The sequence below is a fragment of the Bufo bufo genome, chromosome 2 (genome assembly GCF_905171765.1).
Source record: "Bufo bufo chromosome 2, aBufBuf1.1, whole genome shotgun sequence".
NCBI lineage: Eukaryota > Metazoa > Chordata > Amphibia > Anura > Bufonidae > Bufo > Bufo bufo.
The window spans coordinates 442611754-442636973 of NC_053390.1; the positions used below are offsets into that span (position 1 = coordinate 442611754).

The 25220-nt window shown below is 45.8% G+C and overlaps 1 protein-coding gene across 1 annotated transcript in view; it reads right to left on the bottom strand.

The window, feature by feature from the left end:
- Positions 1–1781: 1781 nt before the first annotated feature.
- LOC120989413 (guanine nucleotide-binding protein subunit alpha-11-like) overlaps positions 1782–25220 on the bottom strand; it is a 144140-nt gene continuing 120701 nt past the window's right edge. Inside the window, 1 exon segment of the mRNA XM_040417496.1 lies at positions 1782–3394. Within this exon segment, the coding sequence (XP_040273430.1) occupies positions 3165–3394 (230 nt within the window). The 3' untranslated portion in view covers positions 1782–3164.

Genomic DNA, 25220 nt, shown 5'->3' on the forward strand with positions numbered 1-25220 from the left:
TTCATAGCTCCCATCCGGAGAGGCCTGGTCTTGAGGGTCCAGGGGCCCCTCGTAGAAAGGGGGTTACTGTCACGACTGTGACTGATCCAGACAGTTCTGGGAGGAAAAGGTTGCAGCGACTTGCTACTCGCGATAGCTTGTGAGTTTGCTCCGTGGTTCAGGGTATGTCATCTGGGTTTTGCCTTGTGAACCTTTTTGTCCTGACTGGGAGTTTGTAGGCATCCTTCTCAGGTGAGTCCTGTCTGCCACTCCCAGCTACTATATTAGTTTCACTTTCACTTGCAGACATTGCCAGATATAGTCCTTACTTCCAGTGCTACTCTGACCTTGGAAGGAGATCGTTTGATGGTGTTGCTGTGGAGCTCTTGTCCGGCGTGGACTGTCGTGTTTGGGATCGCCTTCTCTGCTCGTGACTGGATAAGTCTATCTCTGCTGTTGTTTGTTTGTTGCTGTCTTCCCCTGTTGTTTTCCTAGACGTGAGTGATGGTGACTAGCGCTCCCATCGGCCTTTCCCCAGTCCAGTCTTGTTAGGGCGACTGAGGGTTTAGGCATCCTGCTCGCCGCATGGGTTCACACCCCGTCTAGGGTATCAGGGCAGACAGGTGCCAGCTTAGGGTTAGTCAGGGGTGGCCATTCTATTTCCCATCCGTAGATAAGGGTCCCCCTTACCCTCCGTCTGGTGCGACACGACTGCTGCTGGGATAGTTGTCACGACTGCTGCTGTCGTGACACTGACACCTTCATTTCACACAAACAAAAACGTGCCCTTACCTGTAGATTGTCACCATACCTGTTGATGTGCATGGATCCACCTGATTGAAGAATGAAGAATCATGGCTGCTGCCAGGGATTAAAACAGCAAGTGCCCTTTGTGGTGTCATCATCCATGGTTGCTGAAGGGTTCCATTATGACACGCTCAGCTTTCCGTCTATTGAAATTTTCATGCAGGCTGCCATATTGATTTTCTGGAGGCAGCCATTTTGATTTGCAGTTAAACAGAGCTGTCATTTCAATGGATAAGCAATGTTGGGATGAGCCAGCCGCCACCATCTTGATTGAAGATCCAGTGCGAAATCTCTCACGGTCCATGATGATGTCACCATGTCGGAGGGGGTGGTGGCGTCATACGTCACCGCGCACAGGATTTCGCACAGAATCTCTAATGAAGATTGTGGCAGCTGTCTCAAACAGATGAGGTAAGTATGATTTTTTTTTTTTTTTTAACAGCCATTTCAGGCAAAATTGATTGTATACCATTAAGCACGAAGAAATTTTGCTTCACAACAAATCAAATTTTCCCTGAAATATTGGATTGACATCCACTATGTGGATTTCGATTCGCTTAACATTACTCAGGAGGCTTATCCTTTCTACTATAGCTGGTGGCAGTTGAAGAATGGAACTGGGCATGTGCTTCTATCTCAGTGAGCAGGACAGAGAAATCACAAAAAGAAAAAAACAGCAGGTGGCGCTATACAAATACATTTCAGTGAAGAACTAGTGGCTACACTACATTTTTAATTACATGCAATTACAGAAGTATTCAGATCCAGGAGCTGGTTTGAAAATTGTAGAATATTTTTCGTGAGACAACCCCTTTAATGTACCTGCTAAATCACCTGCTGGTCCAGTCCTCTACACCAGTCTTAGGGCTCGTTGCCGTATTGCAGACCGCATTTGCGGATCCGCAATACACGGGCACCATTCCGTGTGCATTCCGCAATTTGTGGATCCACAAAACACTGCGGACGTGTGAATGGACCTTAAAACTGTAATTCTTTCCCATAGCAACAAATCACAGTACAACTTTCATTTTATCAAGGGCACTATATAATTTGAAAGCTGCGCTATGTTTGGTTGCTATGGGCAATAAAGGCAGTTTTACTTTTAATTTAATAAATCTTCTATCTAATTAAATTATGTGCTAAAAGTTCCAACTTGTTGATTCGGTTCTCTGTATAGGGCCAAAAAACATAGGGCACATATGTCCTATGGCAGTTCTTCAAACTGGAGCATTCTCTATGTAATGTAGTTCTCTATGTATGTAATTTTAAAGAAAAAAGTCCTAAAATATACTAAAATAATAAAAATAAACGCCACCACGCCCTCAAAAAAATAAAATAAATAATTACTCCTTTAATTAACAAGTGTAAAGGAAGTCTAAGGCTTCTTTCACATACATGGTGGTACATCCTTCCGGCAGGCTATTCCGGCATAGAATGCCAGGAATCAGTTTGCCAAAATCAGTTGCAGCATTCCCAATCCGAAAAATGCCAGATCAAGAGAACTTCAGCAGATTGTTCTTTACCGGAACAGCCTGCCAGAAGGCTGTAAGGCAAATGTGAAACTAGTCTAAGGGTAGCAGTGGCATGGAGCACATGTTGCTCCTTTTTAAGGCTGGGGCTACACAACATGTTTCGAGGGACAGCAAGCCTCAGAAAAATTGAGCGACCAAAGCATTTGTCAAAGTAAAAGGCTCCCTTTAACCTTAAATGTGTATTGTGAGACTACACCTTTAACTTAAAGGTTTATCGAGCATGTGAAAAAATTGTATGTTTTCTGAGACACTGGACCATATCTGTCCATAGGTTGTGTCTAGTAATGGAGTTCATCTCCACTGAATATTGGACTAGACACGTCCCATAGACAGATGTGGCACTGGTTCTGGTCTATGCACTTTTTAATCTACCACTAAAAGTCTAAGCTGGAGATTTATCAAAACAGGTGAACCGGAAAACTGGCTTAGTTGACCATAGCAACCAATCAGATTCCACCTTCCATTGTTCAAAGCTCCTCTGCAAAATGAAAGGTAGAACCTGATTGGTTACTAAGCCAGCTTTCCTTTGCACAAATTTTTTAAAATCTCGCCATAAATGTTTATTCAGCCAACCACTTTCTTTTCTTTTTGAAAGTGTCCATATGTGAACCATTTATCATTTCGTAGAGAATACACATGTAGATGAATCCCTCATTTGTCAGTTAAAGGTCTGTGCGTACTTTCAAAACCAGGTAGCAATATTGGTCATAGAATTACATACAACTATATACGGTACGTAACAGCAAGCATAATAAAGATGTCCTCTTTGGCAATGTGCAGTAGATAACATCCATTGGCAGGTGACACTGTTCAGATTATGCAGAAGAGAAGAGTCAAGAATTCTTGTCATACAATTCCAAAGTCTATTAGGAACTTTCTGAGTACATGGTCCTTTATGTCATTAAATACTGTACGGATGCTTTCTGTATCTGTCGCACAGGTCTCATGGGGATAAAGCAGACGATCAGTTTTCTGTTTCTCTTTCTCTAAAACTTCTCTGATTTTTGTCTTCTCAAAGATTTCCATATAGGCCGACCCAATAAAATCTTTAGCAGCTTTAGCATCCTGGCGAGGTCCTAGATAAAAAAAAGAAGAAATTACTGTCTGCAAACTTCACAAGGATAGGTGATATCATATTGCAGATTGTCCAACAACTAGAACCCCGTGTGCTCCTGAGAATGAGGGTCCCTGAGACCCTTCTCTGAATGGAAAGATTGTGCGAGCATGTGGTTCCTCCACTCAATTCATTTCTAGGAAACTGATAAAGCGCTGTCTTACACCACTCCCACATAAAAGTGATTGGAGAGTTGGACGTGCACTACCGCTCCCCTTAGATGGATTGCTTAAGGTCCCATCGTTTAATCCACCAGCAATCGACATTTATCACATATCTTATTTATAGGCGGTAAATACTTTTTGTTGGATAACCCTTTTAGTTGCTTCCTTTACTACCCTACTTCCTGCAACCTCAGTTCTGTTGATTCTATGAGTCTAGAGTAACTAGAAAAATGCTGGCGTAAAGGTATTTTCATCTATTGCCTCAGGGGAATGGTAGGCTCATGACGATGGGAAAATTCCGAAGAGTGCTCTGGTTAGAGATTAGTGTAGAGCGCGAATATTCGAATAGCAAATTTTTTTAGCGAATATCGGCACTTCGCTAATTCGTGAATATTTCGGATATAGCACTATAAATTCGCTATTTCGAATATTCTTTTTTTTTTTTTTTTTATTGTTATATTTTTTTCTTTCCCACTTCCCAAAAGTAGTTCTTACCTGTCCTGAGGATTCCTGGCTTCCTGGCTGCTCAAGTCAGTGCCGCTTCTGCAGACTTCCGTGCTCATGGAGCATCCCCATCACCATGGGAACGCCTCCATACTAGAATGTACTGTCGGATGTGAGAATTAAATTAAAATCGTAATGCGATTAATATAACTTGAAGTAATCGCATTGCGATTTCAACTTAGACCTGGTTTATTATGGTTGGCTTGGTAGAATTAGCGAAGATGATAAATATGACGAATGTATTCGTCATATTCCTCAAAACGAAGATAACGAAGTATTCGTCATCTTCGTTTTAGCTCCATATTCGTCAACTTCGCTAATTCTAGCAATCAAATAGGAAAGTTGACTATAGAGACAGCTGTGTTTAATTCGCTATGCTATTATATTACTTAGCTTTTTTTTAAATAAATAGAATAATTATAATAATTATCAAGTATTATAATTATTTTATTTATTTAAAAAAAAAAGCTAAGTAATATTATCGCATAGCGAATTAAAAACTTAGCTGTCTCTAGTCAACTTTCCTATTTGATTGCTAGAATTAGCGAAGTTGACGAATATGGAGCTAAAACGAAGATGGAGAATACTTAGTTATCTTCGTTTTGAGGAATATGACGAATACATTCGTCATATTCGTCATCTTCGCTAATTCTACCAAGCCAACCATAATAAACCAGGTCTAAGTTGAAATCGCAATGCGATTACTTCAAGTTATATTAATCGAATTGCGATTTCAACTTAGAGCTGTGTTTCTAATGGGTCAGCTTGCTAGAATTAACAAAATTAACAAATATGGAATATAGCAGTGCTAAGTTGAAATCGCAAATCGATTAATATAACTTGAAGTAATCGCATTGCGATTTCAACTTAGACCTGGTTTACTATGGTTGGCTTGGTAGAATTAGCGAAGATGACGAATATGACGAATGTATTCGTCATATTCCTCAAAACGAATCTAACGAAGTATTCTCCATCTTCGTTTTAGCTCCAGATTCGTCAACTTTGCTAATTCTAGCAATCAAATAGGAAAGTTGACTAGAGACAGCTAAGTTTTTAATTCGCTATGCAATAATATTACTTCGCTTTTTTTTATAAATAAAATAATTATAATACTTGATAATTATTATAATTATTCTATTTATTAAAAAAAAAAAAGCAAAGTAATATAATCGCATAGCGAATTAAACACAGCTGTCTCTATAGTCAACTTTCCTATTTGATTGCTAGAATTAGCGAAGTTGACGAATATGGAGCTAAAACGAAGATGGAGAATACTTCGTTATCTTCGTTTTGAGGAATATGACGAATACATTCGTCATATTCGTCATCTTCGCTAATTCTAGATATCAAACCAATAGGAAAGTTACCTTAAGTTAAAATCGCAATACGCGATTATTTAAATCGCATATTAATCGCGATAACTAGAATAATGACCAATATGAGACGAATATGCAAGCTAATATTCGCAAATTTCGTCTAAATCGAATATGGCACCTCCCGCTCATCACTATTAGAGATGAGCGAATAAAAAAAAAAATTGATTTGGCCGGTTCGCCGAATATTCCCAAAAAATTTGGTTTCACCGAATTTATTAGTGGCGAATCGCATTAAAAAAATGACCTATTCATTCTCTATAGGGCCGGAAGAGATGCGGACAGCACACAGTGTGCTGTCTGCATTTCCGGAGCGCAGCCCCGATCTTCCGGTCCGCGGCTCCCGAAAAAAATAGAGCATGTTCTATTCTTGTCCGCAATTGCGGACAAGAATAGGCAGTTCTATGGGGGGGCCGGCCGGGTGCATTGCCGATCCGCATTTTGCAGATCTGCAATAAACTACGGACGTGTGAATGGACCCTTATAGTGGTGTAGAACCCTGTGCCTTGCAGCAACACGCATAGGAAGTCTGCTGTAGTAGTGAAACAATACTGTGAGTCAGTATGACATGTAGATGACAGGTATCGCTCTTAGAATCACTGCACGCTTCACTTATTTGGGCAGTTACGGGGCCAAACTGACCAAATAACTCAAGTGTGAACTCAGCCTTACAGGTCAATACTAGCGCCAGGTATAAAGAACTGTGCAGAGGCCCAAGATCCTACTATAGCGTGAAAGAGCGCACTTCTTTTACACCAATTCACTGATTCCACATAGATTTCTAGAGAACCTGTTCTATTAAACGCTTATACAAGTAGAGCCCCCCCTCCCCCCACCCGACAAAGTGGAGTGGGTGTCAGCAGCACGTTTGTGTTGACGTTACTGATTATTTTGCCCTTCGTCTGATCCGTCAGAACAATAACCCCCAAAAAACAGATCCTGTCTGTGGAGCATCAGCCTTCACTCGGTCAGCATTTGGTCAGTAATCCATCAGTATTGCTAAAGCCCCAAAAAAACAGGAGTGGATCGAAAACAGAGATGACATGTGAATGGAATATTTGCATGTCTTCTGTGTTTTGTACCCACTCATAAGCCAATTATGATGCAAAATAGGGACCATGTCATGCAGGCCTTACAGCTGTTGCATAGACAGGATCCGTTGTGGGTCTCATTTTTCCTTCCTTCTGACAGATCAGATGAAGGGTCAAATAAATGATGTCAGCCAGGCAGTAAGGCAAAATAGTGGCCCAGTCATGAAGTGGGGAGGATGGGAACAGCATGAAAAGTCCACAGAGTGGCCCTATGACATAGTGGTGAGGTGGAGGCAGCATCAGGAGACCACAGAGTGGCCCGATGACAGTGTGGAGGTGTCAGCAGCATCATGAAGAGGCCACAGAGTGGCACAATGACAGTGTGGAGGTGGCAGCAGCATCAGGAGGCCACAGAGTGGCACAATGACAGAGTGTGGAGGTGGCAGCAGCATCAGGTGGAGGCGAAAGGGTGGCACAATGACAGTGTGGAGGTGGCAGCAGGAGCATGAGGAGACCACAGGGTGGCACAGTGACAGAGTGAGGAGGTGGCAGAAGCATGATCAGGAGGCCACTGTCATGCCCCACTCTGACGATGTGCGGAGGTCAGCCAGGATTGCAGCACGAGTTTAGTTTTTGTTTTGATGCCATGCTGGATCCGCCTCGCATCAGGTGCACTGGGTGGAGTCATTAGTTTAAATGGTCTCCAGCTAAGTGCTCTGAGCGGATTATACTGTTCATTTTGGTCTGGGAAGTTTGGAGCGAAGGTTGGCTGTCAGTTCCTGCTCTCAGAAGATAAGTGTCATTTCTTGTTTGGTTGTTTATGTCATCTATCCCACCCAGGTTCTGTGCGAGCAGGCTGCTCCTTTCTCCCAACTTCACCATCTCAGGGAGTTCAGGGTTCTGTCAGTCTAGGCTGGAGGACACAGCAAACCTACCTTCAAGGTCTGTCTGTGGGCTGAGCAGTGCAGGGAAAGAGGTCAGGGATAAACTAGGAGGTGACCCTTCCCCTGTCTCTCGTCCAGAGCCTGGTTGGTGTGTTATCTGTTATACTGTGCACGTCCGCCGTGACATTATAATCCGCCATACTGTGACTGCCATTGCTCAACATTTATGTGATGGCGTCAATTGATGCACTGGTTGACCGCATGCAGGGTTTGTCCCTGGAGGTTGCGGATCTGCGTAGTACGGTCACACAGTGTCAGAGGGTGTTGGCTTCAGGTACAGGTCAAATTGTTGGGGAGCCTAAAGTCGCTCTTTCCTGAGAAATTTGCAGGGGGTACTGATGATTTTTTCTGTTTTCAAAGAGTCATGTAATTTGTACTTTCGATTGTGCCCATTTTCATCAGGTAATGAGGATCAGAGGGTGGGTATCATCATGTTTTTGCTGAAAGGGGACGCGCAATCCTGGGCTTTTTCCCTGCCGCCCGGTTCTCTGGCTCTCCGGTCGGTGGAGGAATTTTTTAAAGCCCTGGGATTGATTTACGATGACCCAGATCGAGTTTCGATGGCAGAGTCAAAATTACGTAACTTACTACAGGGTAAACATACTGCTGAGGTTTACTGCACAGAGTTTAGGAGGTGGGCTACTGAGTCGGGGTGGAACGACCCCGCGTTACGTAGCCAGTTTGTCAGGGGTTATCTGAAAGGTTGAAAGATGCTCTGGCTTTTCATGAATACCCAGATACTTTGGAAAACGCAATGTCTTTGGCGATACGTTTGGATAGACGTATCAGAGAGAGGTGTAAGGGTCCCTCTGTGCAGGGGATTCCTCCCGCGTGTGGTTTTGTTTCACCAGCTGCCCAGGGTGATATTGCTTGTTACTCTGGGGTAGGGGAGGAACCCATGCAGTTAGGTCAGATATCTTTCCATTCGGATAGTAGAGCCTTTCGAAAAGTGCACAATTTATGTTTCTATTGTGGGAAGAGGGGTCATTTTGTTTTTTCTTGTCCGTATTTTGAACCACAGGGGGAAGTGATAAAGAAAAAAGAAAAAGAAAAAAAAACTCCCCTCACACTTGGTAGTATGAATGGTGTGGTGGAGCAGACTGGTATGCAAGTTCCCTGCAGTTCCCGTTTTCTCCTTTCAGCTATGGTGGCGCTAGAGTCTAGAAATGTGTTTGTTGATGTTTTTCTTGATTGTGGTGCTGGGGTAAATTTAATTGACTTTCTGTTTCTTGAGGGTTTGGGACTAAGTATTTGCACATTAGAGAACGAGATTCGGGTTTTTGCTATTGATTCTTCCCCTCTTTCTCAAGGGAGCCTTACTCACGTTGTTCATGGTATTCATTTAAGGGTGGGTGATTCACATGCTGAGATTATTTCCTGTTTCGTCATGAAGGATTTTCCAGCTCCAATAGTTTTGGGGTTGCCATGGTTGACTAGACATAACCCAATTATAGACTGGCAAGCGAGACAAATCATTGGTTGGAGCAAGTTTTGTTCGGATAATTGTCTTGTCACATCTATTTCTGAAGTGTCCGTTACGGCCTTGCATCAGTATCTCTCGGATTTTTCGGACGTTTTTTTGGAGGGTGGGGCTCAGGAATTGCCCCCTCATCTTGACTATGATTGTCCTGTGAATCTCATTCCGGGGGCTAAGTTGCCTAAGTCTCGGCTCTACAACCTCTCTCAACCCGAGAGAGAGGTCATGCGAAGTATGTCGCCGAGAGTTTGGCAAAGGGTCATATTAGACCATCTAAGTCTCCAGTGCTGTAGGTTTGTTCTTTGTGAAGAAGAAAGATGGATCACTGAGACCGTGTTTGGATTTCGGGAGCTGAACCGTATTACAGTCCGGGATCCATATCCTCTGACTTTGATCTCTGATCTTTTTGATCAGATTGTTGGAGCCAAGGTGTTCTCCAAGTTGGATTTGAGAGGAGCATACAATCTGATCAGGATCAAGGAGGGGGGATGAATGGAAAACGGCCTTCAATACGCACGAGGGTCATTTTGAGAACCTTGGTAATGCCTTTTGGGTTGACGAATGCGCCAGCGGTATTTTCAGCGATTTGTCAATGATATTTTTCATCATTTGGTGGGGAGGTTCGTAGTAGTCTACCTAGATGACATTTTAATTTATTCTCCTGATCTGAAGACCCATCAGGATCATGTGAGCAGGTTTTGACGATCCTTCAGGAATAAGTTATACGCCAAAATTGGAGAAATGTTTGTTTGCGGTGCAAGAGCTTCCATTCTTGGGATACATGGTTTCTGATTCTGGTTTTCGTATGGACCCCAAAAAGGTCCGGGCGGTTCTGGAGTGGGACCGACCGGAGAATCAGAAAGCTTTGATGCGATTTTTGGGGTTTACAAATTATTCTAGAAAATTTATTTTTAATTATTCAACGCTAGTCAAACCTCTTACTGATATGACCAAGAAGGGCGCTGATGTCTCTGTCTGGTCGGATGAGGCATTGCAGGCCTTTTCGGCTATTAAGGAGCGTTTTGCGTCTGCTCCATTCTGGTGCAGCCGGATGTATCTCAGCCATTCGTGTCGAGGTTGATGCATAAGAGGTGGGGGTTGGGGTGGTGCTTTCGCAGGGTCCTTCTCCTGGCAAGTGGGTCCCGTGTGCCTTCTTCTCCAGGAAGCTCTCGGTCGCCGAGAGGAATTATGATGTTGGAGATAGGGAGTTGTTGGCGATCAAGTTGGCCTTTGAAGAATGGCGTCACTGGTTAGAGGGGGCTTCTCACCCCGTTACTGTGTATACAGACCATAAGAATTTGGCTTACCTGCAATCTGCCAAGCGTCTGAACCCTAGACAGGCCAGATGGTTATTGTTTTTTACCAGGTTCAATTTCGCTGTTACCTTTTGCCCAGGGGTCAAGAACGTCAAGGCAGATGCCTTGTCTCGCAGCTTCCCTGGGGGAGGTGATTCAGAAGATCCAGCGCCGATTTTGGCGGATGGAGTGGTGGTCTCCACTCTGTACCCTGAATTGGAGATGGAGGTTTTGGGAGCTCAGGAGGGGGCTCCTGGTTCGTGTCCCCCAGGGAGGTTGTTTGTTCCTGAGGGCCTACGATACAAGGTGTTCAAGGAACATCACGATACTGTTCTCGCTGGACATCCTGGTAGTAAGTCCACCTGTGATCTGGTGTCCCTGAAGTTCTGGTGGCCAGGGTTGCGTAAGAGTATTGAGAATTACGTGACAGCGTGTGAAACCTGCGCTCGGTCTAAGGTTGCTCATACTCGACCGCCTGGTTCACTTCTTCCATTGTCTATTCCATCTTGTCCTTGGACACATTTGTCCATGGACTTTATTACGGACCTACCGAGTTCCTCCGGGAGAACAGTGATTCTGGTGGTAGTCAATCATTTCAGTAAAATGGCTCACTTTATACCACTAACAAGTGTGCCTAACGCTAAGACTCTTGCGCAGATTTTTGTGGATAATATTGTGAAATTGCACGGTATTCCTTCGGATGTGGTCTCTGATAGGGGCAACGCAGTTTGTCTCCAGGTTTTGGAGGGCGTTCTGCTCTCGACTTGGCATTCAACTTTCTTTCTCGTCGGCTTTTCATCCACAGTCGAATGGTCAGACGGAGCGTTACCAATCAAAACCTGGAGACCTACGTGAGGTGCTTTGTGGCTGAGAATCAGGAGGACTGGTCCTCATTCTTGTCCTTGATAATTATTATAATTATTCTATTTATTAAAAAAAAAGCAAAGTAATTATAATCGCATAGCGAATTAAACACAGCTGTCTCTATAGTTAACTTTCCTATTTGATTGCTAGAATTAGCGAAGTTGACGAATATGGAGCTAAAACGAAGATGAGAATACTTCGTTATCTTCATTTGAGGAATATGACGAATACATTCGTCATATTCGTCATCTCGCTAATTCTAGATATCAACCAATAGGAAAGTTACCTTAAGTTAAAATCGCAATACGCGATTATTCGTATGGACCCCGAAAAGGTCCGGGCGGATACATGCTTCTGATGGAAAACGGCCTTCAATACGCACGAGGGTCATTTTGAGAACCTGGTAATGCCTTTTGGGTTGACGAATGCGCCAGCGGTATTTCAGCGATTTGTCAATGATATTTTTCATCATTTGGTGGGGAGGTTCGTAGTAGTCTACCTAGATGACATTTTAATTTATTCTCCTGATCTGAAGACCCATCAGGATCATGTGAGACAGGTTTTGACGATCCTTCAGGAGAATAAGTTATACGCCAAATTGGAGAAATGTTTGTTTGCGGTGCAAGAGCTTCCATTCTTGGATACATGGTTACTGATTCTGGTTTCGTATGGACCCCAAAAAGGTCCGGGCGGTTCTGGAGTGGGACCGACCGGAGAATCAGAAAGCTTTGATGCGATTTTTGGGGTTTACAAATTATTCTAGAAAATTTATTTTCATTATTCAACGCTAGTCAAACCTCTTACTGATATGACCAAGAAGGCGCTGATGTCTCTGTCTGGTCGGATGAGGCATTGCAGGCCTTTTCAGCTATTAAGGAGCGTTTTGCGTCTGCTCCCATTCAGGTGCAGCCGGATGTATCTCAGCCATTCGTGGTCGAGGTTGATGCATCAGAGGTGGGGGTTGGGGGGCGGTGCTTTCGCAGGGTCCTTCTCCTGGCAATGGGTCCCGTGTGCCTTCTTCTACAGGAAGCTCTTGGTCGCCGAGAGGAATTATGATGTTGGAGATAGGGAGTTGTTGGCGATCAAGTTGGCCTTTGAAGAATGGCGTCACTGGTTAGAGGGGGCTTCTCACCCCGTTACTGTGTATACAGACCATAAGAATTTGGCTTACCTCAATCTGCCAAGCGTCTGAACCTAGGACCGGGCCAGATGGTCATTGTTTTTTACCAGGTTCAATTCGCTGTTACCTTTTGCCCAGGGGTCAAGAACGTCAAGGCAGATGCCTTGTCTCGCAGCTTCCCTGGGGGAGGTGATTCAGAAGATCCAGCGCCGATTTTGGCGAATGGAGTTGTGGTCTCCACTCTGTACCCTGAATTGGAGATGGAGATTTTGGGAGCTCAGGAGGGGGCTCCTGGTTCGTGTCCCCCAGGGAGGTTGTTTGTTCCTGAGGGCCTACGATACAAGGTGTTCAAGGAACATCACGATACTGTTCTCGCTGGACATCCTGGTGGTAAGTCCACCTGTGAGCTGGTGTCCCTGAGGTTCTGGTGGCCAGGGTTGCGTAAGAGTATTGAGAATTACGTGACAGCGTGTGAAAACCTGCGCTCGGTCTAAGGTTGCTCATCTCGACCGCCTGGTTCACTTCTTCCATTGTCTATTCCAATCTCGTCCTTGGACACATTTGTCCATGGACTTTATTACGGACCTACCGAGTTCCTCCGGGAGAACAGTGATTTTGGTGGATGTAATCATTTCAGTAAAATGGCTCACTTTATAACCACTAACAAGTCTGCCTAACGCTAAGACTCTTGCGCACATTTTTGTGGATAATATTGTGAAATTGCACGTATTCTTCGGATGTGGTCTCTGATAGGGGCACGCAGTTTGTCTCCAGGTTTTGGAGGGCGTTCTGCTCTCGACTTGGCATTCAACTTTCTTTCCTCGTCGGCTTTTCATCCACAGTCGAATGGTCAGACGGAGCGTACCAATCAAAACCTGGAGACCTACTTGAGGTGCTTTGTGGCTGAGAATCAGGAGGACTGGTCCTCATTCTTGTCCTTAGCAGAATTTGCATTGAATAACCATAGGCAGGAGTCCACGGGTAAGTCGCCATTTTTTGGCGCATACGGTTTCCATCCTCAGTTTGGTACCTTTTCTGGGTCTGGTTCCTCCGGGATGCCAGAGGAGGGAGATTCTCTTCTCCTTATCCTCTATCTGGCGGAGGATTCAAGGGAATTGAGAGGATGGGTGAGAGGTATAAACGAATGGCGACAGGAGACGTGTGACTGGTCCGGACCTGTGTGTGGGGTGATCTGTGTATGGTTGTCCACTAGGAATATCAAGTTGAGAGTGCCATCTTGGAAACTGGTCCAAATTTGTTGGTCCGTATAAAATTTCTGAGGTGATCAATCCTGTGCGTTTCGACTGGATCTGCCGCAGACTTGGAGGATCCATGAATGTCTTCCACAAGTCTTTACTAAAAAAATATGTTAAACCGGTGGTACCATCGCCATTGCCTCCTCTTCCTGTTCTAGTCGAGGGAAACTTGGAGTTCGAGATCTCCAGGATTCTCGACTCGAGAGTTCTGCGGGGTTCCCTCCAGTACCTGGGGCACTGGAGGGGATACGGTCCTGAGGAGAGGATGTGGGTTCCGGCGTCAGATGTCAATGCCAGCCGACTGGTGAGGGCCTTTCATAGGTCCCATTCGGATAAGTTGGTCCAGGGTGTCCGGAGGTCACCCGTAGAAGGGGGGGTGCTGTCATGCCCCACTCTGACGATGTGCGGAGGTCAGCCAGGATTGCAGCACGAGTTTAGTTTTTGTTTTTGATGCCGTGCTGGATCGGCCTCGCATCAGGTGCACTGGGTGGAGTCATTAGTTTAAATGGTCCTCCAGCTAAGTGCTCTGAGCGGATTATACTGTTCATTTTGGTCTGGGAAGTTTGGAGGGAAGGTTGGCTGTCAGTTTCCTGCTCTCAGAAGATAAGTGTAAATTTTCTTGTTTGGTTGTTTATGTCATCTATCCCATCCATGTTCTGTGCGAGCAGGCTGCTCCTTTCTCCCCACTTCACCATCTCAGGGAGTTCAGGGTTCTGTCAGTCTAGGCTGGAGGACACAGCAAACCTACCTTCAAGGTCTGTCTGTAGGCTGAGCAGTCCAGGGAAAGAGGTCAGGGATAAACTAGGAGGTGACCCTTCCCCTGTCTCTCGTCCAGAGCCTGGTTGGTGTGTTATCTGTTATACTTGCACGTCCGCCGTGACAGCCCAGGGTGGCACAATGATAGTGTGGAGGTGGCAGCAGCATCAGGAGGAGGCCACAGTGGGGAACAATGACTGTGTGGAGCTGGCATCAGCAGCCTCAGGAGGCCACAGAGTGGCAAAATGACAGTGTGGAGGTGGCAGCAGCAGGAGACCACAGAGTGGCAAGGTGACATAGTGTGGAGGTGGCAGCAGCATTAGGAGACCACAGAGTGACCCGGTGACAAAGTGGGGAGGTGACAGCAGCATCAGAAGACCACAGAGTGGCAAGGTGAACAGTGTGGAGGTGGCAGCAGCAGGAGACCACAGAGTGGCAAGGTGACATAGTGTGGAGGTGCAGAAGCATTAGGAGACCACAGAGTGACCCGATAACAGAGTGGGGAGGGGGTGGCAATCCGAGTACCAGCTGAAAATGGTGGGTGAAAGAAAGACCACTTGGCATCAGATGTGTGGCATCAGGTGGGTGGCAGCATCAGAATAGTAGCCGAGGCGGGTAGCCAGAAGAAACTGGTCTCTTTTGTCAAAGTGTTGGTGTGGCACCATGGATGATCTAGTCTGATGCATCAGGTATTGCTGGTGGAAATCCTGGCTGATCCACGCCTGATTCATCTTGACAAAGGTCAGTCTCTCCACATTTTGGGTGGCTAGGCGAGTTCTTCTTGGGGTAACTATGGCCCCGCCGCACTAAACACCCACTCTGATTCCACACTACTGGCTGGGCAGGACAGCTGTTCCAGGACAAACTCTGCTAGTTGCGGACACAAATCCAGTATGGCTGCCCAGTAGGCCAGAGGATCTTCAATGTGGGGTGGCAGGGTGCTGTCCAAGTATGCCACCACCTGCTGGTTCAGGTCTGGGCTTCAGGGACTAGCTGCTGCTGCTGCTGGTGAATAGTTTCTTAATTAGGCGGGTGAAGAAAGCTGCTCATCAGCAACTCTAGACTCTGCTGCTGCTGATGGAGCTGGAACTGCTCCTAACCACCCCACCCCACCCCACATTGGTCGCTGTCACGAGGGTGTCAAGAGCCACGACTGACTCCGTATACCCGGGTTCAGGAAGTCGCAGCGGGTGGCTGCGCGTTCGATGTTCAAAGACAGTGCTGTTTCGTAATGGTAGCTTTCTGGGTTTGCCTTGCAATCCTTTTTGGCTCACTCAGGGATCCGTAGCTTCTCCTCCTAAGCTGTTTCTTGTCCAGCAATCCCCAACCTCCGTATATTCCTTCCCATCTCCCACTCTCTGGTTGCCATATATAGAGCTTCCTGCCTGGACTTCTATACCACTTGGCAGCTGAGTGCTCCAGAGTGACCCACTGGAGCTGAGAGCTGAGATCCCTGGTTGTTGTTCCAGAGTGTTACCCTCCGGATCCCTGTGGGGCCTTGGTGGTCTGCTGTTGTCGCCCACCTGGGATTATTTGTTTGTCAGTTTTGTCTGTCCTCTCCTTGGTGTTTTCCTCTTAGTGTCAGTGGTGCGGGACTAGGATCCCACCGCCCTGTTCACTACACAGGGCTCATCTTAGGAAAAGCCAGGGTTTAGGCACGTGATCGGCATACGGGTGAGGACCCCGTCTAGGGACGTCAGGGCAGTCAGTGCCAGCCGCAAGGTGAGTCAGGGGTCACCACCTTTCCCTCTCCCTTGGACAGGGCCTTCCCATTTCCCTCCCTTTGCGTGACGCCGTCATTACATTATATCTGGCCCTTATTTTGTGTAGGTAAAAAAAATAAATAAAATTTCTTTCTACCTACTTAGAATCCAGTATGGATCCAATTGCTGCTTTGTCAAAGCAACTTCAAGGCCTGTCTTTGGAGGGTGGCAGGATTTAAGGCGTCGGTCCTCCAGCAACAGCAGCAATTGCAACAGACCGCAAGCCCAGCGTTGCTACAGGTAACCAGGTTTTTGCGGAACCCAAGGTTGTTCTTCCTGACAGATTTGCTGGGGGAAGGGACAAATTTGGGACGTTCCGTGAGGCCTGTAAATTATATTTTTAATCTGCGCCCTTACTCCTCTGGTAATGAAGAACAGCGGGTGGGGTTGTTATTTCCCTGCTGCAGGGGGACCCGCAATCCTGGGCGTTCTCTTTACCCACTGATTCCCAGGCTCTCCGGTCAGTGGATGAATTTTTTGGGCCTTGGGTCTCTTATGACGACCTGACCGAGTCGCACTGGCTGAATCAAAATTACGGAGACTCCTACAGGGAGAGCGGCCAGTAGAGGAGTATTGCGCAGAGTTCCGTAGGTGGGCTACGGATACCCAGTGGAAGGACCCGCTCTCAGGAGTCAGTTCTGCTCTGGGTTATCCGAAAGGATAAGGATGCGCTTGCGCTGTACAGGGAGTGCAGAATTATTAGGCAAGTTGTATTTTTGAGGATTAATTTTATTATTGAACAACCATGTTCTCAATGAACCCAAAAAAACTCATTAATATCAAAGCTGAATATTTTTGGAAGTAGTTTTTAGTTTGTTTTTAGTTTTAGCTATTTTAGGGGGATATCTGTGTGTGCAGGTGACTATTACTGTGCATAATTATTAGGCAACTTAACAAAAAACAAATATATACCCATTTCAATTATTTTTTTTACCAGTGAAACCAATATAACATCTCAACATTCACAAATATACATTTCTGACATTCAAAAACAAAACAAAAACAAATCAGTGAACCAATATAGCCACCTTTCTTGCAAGGACACTCAAAAGCCTGCCATCCATGGATTCTGTCAGTGTTTTGATCTGTTCACCATCAACATTGCGTTGCAGCAGCAACCACAGCCTCCCAGACACTGCTCAGAGAGGTGTACTGTTTTCCTCCTTGTAAATCTCACATTTGATGATGGACCACAGGTTCTCAATGGGGCTCAGATCAGGTGAACAAGGAGGCCATGTCATTAGATTTTCTTCTTTTTATACCCTTTCTTGCCAGCCACGCTGTGGAGTACTTGGACGCGTGTGATGAGCATTGTCCTGCATGAAAATCATGTTTTTCTTGAAGATGCAGACTTCTTCCTGTACCACTGCTTGAAGAAGGTGTCTTCCAGAAACTGGCAGTAGGACTGGGAGTTGAGCTTGACTCCATCCTCAACCCGAAAAGGCCCCATAAGCTCATCTTTGATGATACCAGCCCAAACCAGTACTCCACCTCCACCTTGCTGGCGTCTGAGTCGGACTGGAGCTCTCTGCCCTTTACCAATCCAGCCACGGGCCCATCCATCTGGCCCATCAAGACTCACTCTCATTTCATCAGTCCATAAAACCTTAGAAAAATCAGTCTTGAGATATTTCTTGGCCCAGTCTTGACGTTTCAGCTTGTGTGTCTTGTTCAGTGGTGGTCGTCTTTCAGCCTTTCTTACCTTGGCCATGTCTCTGAGTATTGCACACCTTGTGCTTTTGGGCACTCCAGTGATGTTGCAGCTCTGAAATATGGCCAAACTGGTGGCAAGTGGCATCTTGGCAGCTGCACGCTTGACTTTTCTCAGTTCATGGGCAGTTATTTTGCGCCTTGGTTTTTCCACACGCTTCTTGCGACCCTGTTGACTATTTTGAATGAAACGCTTGATTGTTCGATGATCACGCTTCAGAAGCTTTGCAATTTTAAGAGTGCTGCATCCCTCTGCAAGATATCCTCACTATTTTGACTTTTCTGAGCCTGTCAAGTCCTTCTTTTGACCCATTTTGCCAAAGGAAAGGAAGTTGCCTAATAATTATGCACACCTAATATAGGGATGTTGATGTCATTAGACCACACCCCTTCTCATCACAGAGATGCACATCACCTAATATGCTTAATTGGTAGTAGGCTTTCGAGCCTATACAGCTTGGAGTAAGACAACATGCATAAAGAGGATGATGTGGTCAAAATACCATTTGCCTAATAATTCTGCACGCAGTGTATGAGACTCCCTTTTCCCTTGATGCAGTGATGTCCCTTTCTATCAGAATAGATAGACGTCTTAGGACAGATTGAAAAATCCGGAGCAATTGGTAACCCCTCTCAAGCAGCAGTTTAGTCTGTAACGGACTTAGACGAGCCTATGCATCTAGGAGGAACTACTCGTCAGGTCCATCCTCCTGAGGCTCGCCGTAGGCGTGGGGTTTGTTTTTTCTGTGGGGAGAGGGGTCATTTTATTAATGTCTGTCCTTCCTTCCTCAAAAACAAAAGACCGTCGGAAAACTACTAACCCCAGCTGTGTGGAGGATGTCAGCCGGGGGGTTATACGTTTCCTCCATACGAACATCGCAATTTGTTGTTTTTGGCATTAAGACGGAGACTATTTATTTTTTTCTAGACAGTGGAGCAGGAGTAAATTTTGATAGATGCCCATTTTGCCCGCACTTGGGTTTGTCTCTCTGTACGCTACAGAGACCTATTCCCATATTCGCTATTGATTCTGCTCCTCTGTCTCAGAGAAACCTCACTCACATTGTCCATAACTTACACCTTCGGGTAGGGGACCACCATAACGAGTTTGCTTTCATGTTATGTTCTGGAGGGGCTTCCCACTCCGGTGGTGTTGGGTCTTCCCTGGTTGGTAGCGCACCATCCAGTGGTGAATTGGCAGGCCAGGGAGATATTGGAGTGGAGTGAGCAGTGCAGAGAAAATTGCTTAAATAGCAATTGCTTAGGTCGCCTCCATAGCTCTACCCTACCCACAATTGTTTCAGGCTTTGAGGACGTTTTTTCTGAAAAGGGTTGTCAGAAGTTACCACCTCACCGTCCTTATGATTGCCCGGTTAACCTGATTACCGGTGCAAAATTACCAAGACCAGGTTATAATATCTTCGGGTCCAGAGAGACAAGCCATGAAAGATTATATCTCCGAGAGCTTGGCTAAGGGACACATCAGACCTCTTCTTCACCCGTGGCTGCAGGGTTTTTCTCGTTAAAAAGAAAGATGGGGGCCTGCGTCCTTGCCTAGATTTTCGCGAATTAAACCAGATAACCATCCGAGACCCATACACTCTTCCTCTCATTCCTGACCTGTTTAATCAGATTGCGGGTGCTAGGTGGTTCTCAAAACTTGATCTTAGGGGGCCTACAATCTGATTTGTATCAGGAGGGGATGAGTGAGACAGCCTTTAACACCCCTGAGGGGGCATTATGAAAATCTAGTCATGCCTTTCGGTCTGACCAATGCTCCTGCTGTCTTCCAACATTTCGTTATCGGCAGGTTTGTGGTGATATACCTAGATGATATTTTAATTTATTCGTCGAGTCTGAAAACACATGAGGTGCATGTCAGACAGGTACTGCAGGTCCTACGGACGAATAAATTATATGCGAAAATTGAAAAGTGTGTTTTCGCCGTTCAGGAAATACAGTTCCTAGGGTATTTATTATCTGCTTCAGGTTTCCGTATGGATCCTAGGAAGGTCCAGGCAATTTTAGATTGGGATCTTCCTGAGAACCTCAAAGCAACTGCAACAGTTCTTGGGCTTCGCAAATTTCTATAGAAAATTCATTAAAAATTATTCGGTGATTGTAAAACCCCTTACTGACATGACTAGGAAGGGGACTGATATTTCTAAATGGTCTGACGCCGCGAAAAATTGCTTTTTCCTCTCTAAAAGAGAGGTTTACCCTCAGCACCTGTACTAATCCAACCTGAGTCTCCCCAGCCTTTTATTGTTGAAGTAGATGCGTCAGAGGTGGGAGTAGGGGCTGTGCGTCTCAGGGTCCGTCTCCTGGCAAATGGCGTCCTTGTGCTTTCTTTTCTAAAAAACTATCTGCAGCAGAGAAGAACTATGATATTGGCAATAGAGGGGGCAATCCACCCCGTCACTGCGATTACGGACCACAAAAACTTCTGTACCTCGAATGAGCTAAGCGTCTCACCCCTAGACAAGCTAGGTGGTCGCTATTTTTTACCAGGTTTAACTTTGTTATTACCTATCGTCCTGGTGCAAAAAATACCAAGGCAGATGCATTATCGCGTTGTTTCCCTGGAGGGGGTAATGTGAGTGATCCAGTACCCATTCTACAAAGAGGAGTGGTTGTCTCTGCGGTACACTCAGTTCTGGAGGGGAAGGTGTTAGAGGCCCAGGGGACGCCCCGGTCCTTCTTGCCCCTCAGAGAAATTGTTTGTACGTTGAACCTGGGCACCCGGGTAGTAAAGCAACCTTGGAGCTATTGTCTCGTCGTATTTTGGTGGCCAAGGTTGCGTCAGGATGTATTGGATTTTGTGTCTTCTTGTTCTACTTGTGCGCGCTAAAGTCTCTCATACACGTCCTGCAGGGTCTTTATTGCCACTTGTCCATTCCCAATAGGCCATGGACACATCTGTCAATGGATTTATCACTGACTTACCTTTGTCTGCGGGTAAAAACAGTTATCTTGGTAGTAGAGGACAGGTTTAGCAAATGGTACACTTCATTGCGTTACCGCACTACCTAATGCTAAGACTCTTGCTCAGGGTATTCATCTGTGAAATCGTGAAGCTTTACGGGGGTCCCTTCGATGTTGTTTCGGATCGGGGAACCCAGTTTATTTCTAAGTTTGGAAAGCTTTTTGTTCCCGTTTGGGGTACACTTGTCCTTTTCCTCAGCTTTCCATCCTCAGTCGAATGGACAGAGCTGAGCGTACCACCAAAACCTTGAGACATATCTAAGATGTTTTGTGTCTGAAAACCAAGAGGTGTGGTCATCATATTTACCGTTAGCCGAGATTGCCATAAATAATTCGCCGTCAGGAATCTACTGGCAAGTCACGCATTTCTTGGTGCATATGGTTTTCATCCCCAATTCTGTACTTTCAAAGAGGGGGGGGTCTTCTGGGGTTCCTGAAGAGGAAACAGTTTTCGTCGTCTCTTTCATCTGTATGGCAGAAAATGCAAGCTAATTTGAAAAATATGGGGAGGTAAATATAAATGCATGGCTGATAAGAAACGGTCGCCAGGGTCCGGACCTAGGAGTGAATGACTATGTGTGGTTATCTACTAGGAATATTAATTAAAGGTTTCCCTCTTGGAAACTGGGTCCTAGGTTTATTGGTCCTTACAAAATAGTAGCCATCATTAACCCCGTGGCTTTTCGCCTGGAGCTACCTCAGACTTTTAAAATTCATAACGTCTTCTATAAATCATTACTCAAAAAGTATGTTCCATCTCTAGAACCATCACCGCTGCCACCCCCTCCTGTTATTGTGGATGGTAATCTAGAGTTTCAAATATCCAAAATTGTTGATTCTCATTGGGTCCGCCGTTCTCTTCAATATCTGGTGCATTGGAGGGGTTACGGTCCCGAGGAAAGAATGTGGGTTCCAGCGTCTGAGGTAAACGCCGACAGGTTAGTTCGGGTTTTTCATGCCTCTTATCCTGAGAGACCTAGTCCTGAGTGTCCGGAGGCCCCTCGTGGAAGGGGGGGGTACTGTCACGAGGGTGTCAAGAGCCACGTCTGACTCCGTTATACCCGGGGTCAGTAAGTCGCAGCGGGTGGCTGCGCGTTCGATGTACAAAGACAGTGCTGTTTCGTAATGGTAGCTTTCTGGGTTTGCCTTGCAATCCTTTTTGGCTCACTCAGGGATCCGTAGCTTCTCCTCCTCAGCTGTTTCTTGTCCAGCAATCCCAACCTCCTTATATTCCCATCTCCCACTTCTCTGGTTGCCAGATATAGAGCTTCCTGCCTGGACTTCTATACTGACCCACTGGAGCTGAGTAGCTGAGATCCCTGGTTGTTGTTCCAGATTGTTACCCTCCGGATCCCTGTTGGGCCTTGGTGGTCTGCTGTTGTCGCCCACCTGGGATTATATGTTTGTCTGTATTGTCTGTCCTCTCCTTAGTGATTTCCTCTTAGTGTCAGTGGTGCGGACTAGTGATCCCACCGCCCTGTTCACTACACAGGGCTCATCTTAGGGAAAGCCAGGGTTTAGGCACGTGATCGGCGTACGGGTGAGGAAACCGTCTAGGGACGTCAGGGCAGTCAGGTGCCAGCCGCAAGGTGAGTCAGGGGTCACCACCTTTCCCTCTCCCTTGGACAGGGCCTTCCCATATCCCTCCCTTTGCGTGACGCCGGTCATTACAGTCGCAGGACCAACTGCGTGAGAACGCGGATGCAGAAGCAGCGTCATCTGGACAAGTTGCTGGTGTGGCTGTGCAGGAACCACATTTACCCAGTGGGTAATAAAGTACATGTATTATCCCTGACCATAGCTACAGCTCCACACGTTGGCGCTGATGTGCACTTTGGCAGACACCGACAGGCTCAAGGACTGGCCCACCTTCTGCTCTACATACATGTGTAGGGCTGGTACTGCCTTTTTGGCAAAGAAATAACGGCTTGGGACTATTCACCTCGGCTCAGCACAAGCCATCAGTTCTCTGAAAGGTGCAGAGTCCACCACTTGGAAAGGGAGGGACTGCAGCACCAGAAACTTGGCCAGGAGCATTCAGCTTCAGCGCCACAGCTTCAGCACCACTGGATGAGTGCATGGATGAGGAGGAGCAGGATCATCAGGACCAGCAGATGATCGGAAGGACAAACCGCTTCCTTCGGCTGAGGTGGCGGAGCCTTGACTGCCTGAAATCAGGTGCGTGTCACTGGGTGATGCAGTGGTTGCTGCGGCAGGCTGGACCACCACATCGGAGCCACGGTTCTCCCAGGCCACTTTATGGTGACGCTGCATATGTTGACGCAAGGCCGTGGGGCCAACATTGGCACCCTGGCCACGCTTCACCTTCTGCCCACAGATTCTACAAATGGCCATGTTTACCTCCTCCGGCGGCTTAACAAAAAACTGCCACACCGCTGTGTAGGTGATTTTACCACCAACACTCCGCACTGACTGACTTCTACCACCGCTACTTCTGTGAAACCCTGCATCACTACTTTCCGGGCAGGTAGGCTCCTGCGAAGCGGGTGGTCTTCCCCGGGCGCGTTTGCCTCCCAACCTCCCACTGCTGCCACCCTGCTGACTCCCGGCCATGCTAGCGACTTACTGGCTCCGCCGCTGCCTCATGGGCAAGCTGCCACCCTCTTCTCCCGATGCTTCGTCACCCGACTCCCAAGTGCGATCAGCTACATCATCAAGTACTGTTTGCACATCACTGATGTCCTCCTTAACCATCTCTGGGTCAGGAGCCTGACCTCTCACAACACCAGCTTCCACGCCACTCTCCTCATCACTACTTGCCCGCCTAGTGGAGGAAGCAGCGGATGTTTCCTCCACATTTTGGCTTGCCAGTAGCTGCTGACTGTCTTCTAGTAGCTCGTCCTCACTGTATAGTGGAGCTGAGCCCACAGCATATAATACTTCTCTGGCTGAGGGAACAGAAAAGGACAGAGGCAGGTTGAGGACAGGCGAGGGCACAGGGCCTGCTCCCGGGCCATGCCAACTAAGGCTACTTTCAGACTGGCGTTTTGGATTTCCGATTGTGAAAGCCCTTCAGGACTCTCACAAGCGGTCCAAAACTGATCAGTTTTGCCCTTATGCATTTTGAATGGAAAAGGATCTGCTCAGAATGCATCAGTTTGCCTCTGTTCCGTCTCCATTCCACTTTGGAGGCGGACACCAAAACGCTGAGCCAAATGCATCTGTTCTGACACACAATGTAAGTCAATGGGTACGGATCCATTTTCTATGAAACAATCTGGCACAATAGAAAACGGATCCGTCCTCCATTGACTTTCAATAGTGTTCAAGACGGATCCGTCTTGGCTATGTTAAAGATAATACAAACGGATCCGTTCTAAACGGATGCAGACGGTTGTATTATCTGAATGGATCCGTCTGTGCAGATCCATGATGGATCCACACCAAATGCGATTGTGAAAGTAGCCTAAGGGTTGTGTCTGATGAACCCACGACTCTTGGTTGGGGGTGTCTGATGTCACTTGCAGCAAAGTTAAAAGATCGAGTCAACCATTCAAGAACCACTGGTTTGCTGGCAGGGTGGATAAAAATCAATGATTTTTAAAAAAATATATATTAAAAATCGGATTTTTTTTATTTAAATCGGATTTTATAAAATGCTTTTTGAGGAAAATATATTACCATCCAAAGGTTATTTCATCATGAAATAAAGATTAGTTTTTTAATTATGTAGAATAAGGCTGTATATGTTTAATTTTTTTGGTAAATAAATTCCATTAATCCATTCACAATGTCATGCTCTTCCAAAGGTTTTTGTAAGATTATTAGGCAGTTTCTCTGTCTACAAGATATTATCACAGATGCTTGGTTTACTTTTGCAGTTCTCAAAACTGAATTTGACTCAGCAGAGATCACATGCCTCTTTTTCACACCAAAAATGTTATAACATGAACAGAGTTGAGAAAAAGACCTTAATCCTAACTTCTACAAACCTATGAATACAGAATCAACCTAATCAAACTAATATAAAAAGTTGTTATTCTAAAAATCTTCATCTACTTGCATATTATAAGTTATACCAGCAAGAATTAGGGCTGAAACAGCGAGTCCATTGCGGGAATCATGCTCCGTGTGTGAGTGTGATCCTCTGCTCTGGACTTGCAGAGGTGCACGGCATTATCATGATTTTTAATGCTGTGTGTCTCTGTATGGCCTTTTTTCCACAGAATCATAGTTACATAAAGCTGTCAGTATGATTCTGTAGAAATAAGGTCAAGCAGGGGCACATAGCATTATAAATCATGCTCAAAACATGCGGAGCCCCACAGAGTTGAAACAATTTATTATAACTACGTTTGATAAAATATGATAAAATACAATAGAATGCATAAAATAAATTAAACAATGGTAGTAGTTTTGTAATATTCAAATCAACTTATTGCAGACAAAGTATCTTGAATGTTCTCAATAGTGGATGGGTCTGCAATAACACAAAATAGATGCTTCACTGCAGATCCTGACAACAGGGTGTTGTCTTGCAAATAAAACGCACTCTAGGTCACTACAGTCCATATGTATACAAGTC